This window comes from Myotis davidii, unplaced genomic scaffold, assembly GCF_000327345.1.
Source record: "Myotis davidii unplaced genomic scaffold, ASM32734v1 scaffold290, whole genome shotgun sequence".
NCBI lineage: Eukaryota > Metazoa > Chordata > Mammalia > Chiroptera > Vespertilionidae > Myotis > Myotis davidii.
In genome coordinates, this window is record NW_006285049.1 from 3,533,535 (window position 1) to 3,538,038 (window position 4,504).

Genomic DNA, 4,504 nt, shown 5'->3' on the forward strand with positions numbered 1-4,504 from the left:
GGTAGATTTTTCAAGTGTGGTAAAATCTCATAACAGCAAAATTGCATAACAGCCGAGCATACACCCAGCAGCGCTGCTGATGCCTGAACAGTATGTGGAATGAAGTGGGCGGGCATCGGGAGGCCACTATGGCACGGGGCAAGCACTATGGGCAGTCTATCTGAAGTGTACCTGGCGTATAAGATGACCCCCCACTTGGAGGCATATTTTTCAGGGCCAAAAAATCGTCTTATACGCCGGCAAATACGGTAATTCCTTTTTCCCCCCATAAACACCTTAGGAATAAGTTCTATTAGTATCTCCGTTTCACTAATAAGGTAACTGAGAAACAGAGAGACTATGTTACTTGCTCAAGGTAATATCCAAGGACAGGCTATGAAAATAGAATATAAATCCAGAGCCTTTACATGTCTTAATACTTTTTTAATAAACATTGAAGGGAACATATTTTCATTTATTATTTTATCTTTTTAGGAATGTTAATGAAAATTTACCTTAAAAATAGAAACAAAAATATATATTGAAACTTTGGTAAAAATAAGTACTTAAAAGTTTTTACTTATAAATATTCTTTGGAATTATAAATGTACTAATATAACCTAGACTAACAATTACGTACAGTAAATGCTAATGTGGTAAACAACAATCACATTCATGATGTTGAGTTCTTTGAACTAGAATTGCTACTGGTTGTGCATTATTAAAAATATGTGGACAGCTTTGTCACCACTTGTAATAAAGCTTCTTAAGGTTAAGCTTTCTATAGGTAAAGTAATAGCATCCTAAACCCATAGTACTGAGAAGTAAGCTGAGCTTACTTCTAGCAGTCTGAACCAATTTAATATAGTAAAGTCACATTTCCTAATTCAGAATGTAGTAAAGCATTTTATAAAGGCCTACTTATTTAATTTTAACAGAGGAATAAAAGTAACACAATTAATATTTTGGTTGCTCCCAAAGTGAGTCTCGAGCTTTGTGAAAATGTATTATATAATCAAGGGCTGCACATAGTCTGGCCTGTGTGTACTTGTACAAGCATATCTTGATGTGTGCCGAAGTCCAGAATGGTAAAAATCACATTTTTTTTCACTGGGGAATATAAGATAATTTATCAAAATTCCATTACTATCTGTGGTCTTTTAGACTATTACTATTAAATTGTTAAAATCCTGTTTTACTTTTTGAAATATTTTTTTAAAGTTTTTTAAAAAAATGTATGTATTTATTGATTTTAGAGAGGAAGGAAGAGGGAGAGAGAGATAGAAACATCAATGATGAGAGAGAATCATTGACTGGCTTCCTCCTGCATGCCCCTATGGGGGATCGAGCCCACAACCTGAGCATGTGCCCTTGACCGGAATCAAACCTGTGGCCCTTTTGTCTGCAGGCCGACGCTCTATCCACTGAGCCAAACCGGCTAGGGCATTTTTTAAGTAATTGATAAATCATAGGTATTTATAATATCACCTTTTAGTATTTTCTTAATAGACTACTGAGTTTTTACCCTTCTACTCTAGTAGACAACTCCATCTTAAATTGTTTAGATAATATAAACCCATTCCTATACAAATATTTAATATTATCAAAGAAACTCTTAATTATAGCTGATGTACATTAATTTTTAAGGTATAGGAAATATATTTACATCAAAATAAAGTTGACTTAGAATCACAGAGTGATTAAAGGAAAATTTTCCTTAATCTATAAAGAATGCCTGCAATTCCATTTGAAAAAGACAAGCAACCTAATAAAAAAAGCTAAGCAAAAGGCATGAATAGTTTTTTAAAAAGCAATTTGAATAGCTCTTAAAAACATGAAAATATGCTCAATCTAACTCATAAAAGGAAATATAAAATTAAAACTGTTGTGGCATACTATGCTGTTAAGAATGAAGCAGCTTTGAAATAGTAATATGAACTAAAGTATATAAGTAAGAAAAATAAAATTCAATCAGCCTATGAATTAATTAGATATATTTTATATTAAAAAGATACATACGTATGTATATGCATTGGTTATCTCCAAAAGGATATGTAGGAAACTACTTCTGGAGAGAGCATCTAGGTGGCTGCTGGGAGTAGAGGAATCCTTCATTTTCTTCATATTATTAAAAAATTTTTATTGCTGTGGCTTAACTACCTATTCAAAATAATTCATTTTTAGAGACAATATTGTCATAGAATACTAAAATCTGTAAGGGACCTATATCTGCCATTCCTTTTACAGCTGATTTCGAGTTGCCCAAGAACTTTCAATCATAGAGCTGTTGATTTCAGCCCAGTAGTTATCACCTGGACAAGCAGGTCTTCCTGGGTATACAGAGATCTTATTTCTCTTCATCATTGTATTCCACTTACCTAGCATACAGTAGATGCTCAATAAGTATTTGGATGAATTCAACAAATTTAAGGTATTTATTACTCTGTGGCATGGTACTGGCAGAAAGTATTTCATCTTCACCTTTGAAAGAAGAAAAAAAAGTTTCTGTTTCCTATTCAGATGTGTTTGTTATAAATTTTTATTCTAAAGAAACATTTCTGAAGTTATAAATTGTTAATCATTTTTCAGACACAGGCTTCATGTCCCATTGACAGAAAACCTTTTCAAGCAGTGTTTAAAATCAGTTCATTGGAAGGTTGTGTTAAGGTAAGGCTTAGATTTTATTTTGCAACATGAATAGTATAAGTACAAACTTAATTCAATTTTGTTTTAAAAGAGTTCCAGTTTGAATAAATTTGTGACTTGTTCAACTTTAGCTTTAATATGTGATTAAAATTCCCCCTTAGTATGACAAACCCAGACTTTTCTACAAGAATTCAGAAATTCTTTTTTTTTCCTTTGCCCGCTAAAGAGGATATATTGATGGTAGTCACATTATATTTTTCTACAAAATATATTATATTTCTAAAAGAAGTTTCACATTAAGTCATAGTTACAGAGTATTTTAATTTTTAAAATATTTTTAGTGTGAGGACCTTTATTTAAAAAACATTTACTGATTAATTATATAGTGCTTTAAATACATTTTTATTTTTTTATTTCAGAGAGGAAGGAAGAGGGAGAGAGAGATAGAAACATCAATGAGAAAGAACCATCAATGGGCTGCCTCCTGCACATGGGATAGAGCCCACAACCCAGGCATATGCCCTGACTGGGAATTGAACCGTGACCTTCTGGTTCATAGGTCGACACTCAACCACTGAGCCACACCAGCTGGGCTGAATACATTTTTAATTGAAAAATATTTGAAATGGACTATTAGATTCAAAGGCCAACCCTCACAAAAACTTAAGTCCAAAATACCTGAAAAGTATGTTTTCATAAAAAAAGCAATGTTGAGAAGAGTAAGCCAGTAAAAGTAAATATAAAGTGATGTCTTTGTTCTTAAAATCTGGTGTCTGAAGAAAAATGAGTAATTGGAGAAAGGGGGGTTTGTGGAGATTGAGAGGGACTTTTCAGTTTCAAGATTGGCATAGGCCAATTAGTTTATTCTTTTATTAAGTATAGTTTATTGTAATGCTTAAACCTAATCACATCTCTGAGATGCACATACCATACATACCTCATTGATGTTAATTATTATAAACTATGATTATGATTTGTGTTCACATTTTTTGGCTTAGAAGTAAAAGAAATAGGAACATATTCCTGAGTTAATGAGTAAAAGGTGAAAAGAGAAATGGGAAGTAAGTAGTTAAATAAAATGTATAAGAAGGAGATTTTTAAAATAATTTATATATATATATAATTATAATCAGATGTTACCATTTGTTCCAAGAATGTCCCTTATAGCAAAAGAAAGTCTGTAATCATGTGTTGCATTATTTTTCATATCTTTTAATCTGGAACATTTTCTTAGCCTTTTTTTCATGACTGTTTTTAAGAGAAAATTATTTAATTTTATTGACTTTTTTGGGATGACATTGATTAATAAGCTTATATAGGTTTCAAGTGTGCAATTCTATAATACATCATCTGTATATTGTATTGTGTGTTCCCCACCCAAAATGAAGTCTTCCTTTTGTCATCATTTACACTCCCTTTACTCTCTTCTACCTGCCTCACCACCCTTTCCCTCTGGTAATCACCATATTGTTGTCTGTGTCTGTGATTTTTTATTTTCTTAATCCTTTTACCTATTTTACCCAATCCTTTTTAAAAAGTTTGTTCTCTATGAGTCTGTTTCTATTTTGTTTATTTATTTTGAACATTTGATTTCACATATAAGTGAAATCATATGGTATTTGACTTTAAGAAAGAGATTACTTGAGGTATCTCTAAGAAGTCACAAAGGATATACAACTAAAAATGGGAATACTCAATGTATACATATATGATGTCATTGATGTGAAAAAAACTGTTCCTAGGTAGCATTATAAGTCTATGATAGCTTTGTTGCTCTCCGTGTGAGTAGGGAGGGAATGGAAGCAATGTGCAACTATGTAAGCATTAGATGCTCTCATTGTAGGTATTTATAATTTTGTTTTGAGATATATATATATAT

At 31.8% G+C, this 4,504-nt stretch overlaps 1 protein-coding gene across 9 annotated transcripts in view; it reads left to right on the top strand.

Moving 5' to 3' along the window:
- The window catches only part of SCAF11 (SR-related CTD-associated factor 11), a 50,767-nt gene that overhangs the window by 13,705 nt on the left and 32,558 nt on the right, over positions 1 to 4,504 (top strand). For 8 of the 9 annotated variants that reach the window (XM_006755522.2, XM_006755525.2, XM_015558615.1 and 5 more), the window contains exon 3: positions 2,569 to 2,646. The exons of the other annotated variant lie outside the window; for it this stretch is intronic. In XM_006755522.2, coding sequence (XP_006755585.1) covers positions 2,569 to 2,646 — 78 coding nt within the window. The remainder of the gene's footprint in view (positions 1 to 2,568; positions 2,647 to 4,504) is intronic. 9 annotated transcript variants of the gene reach the window in all.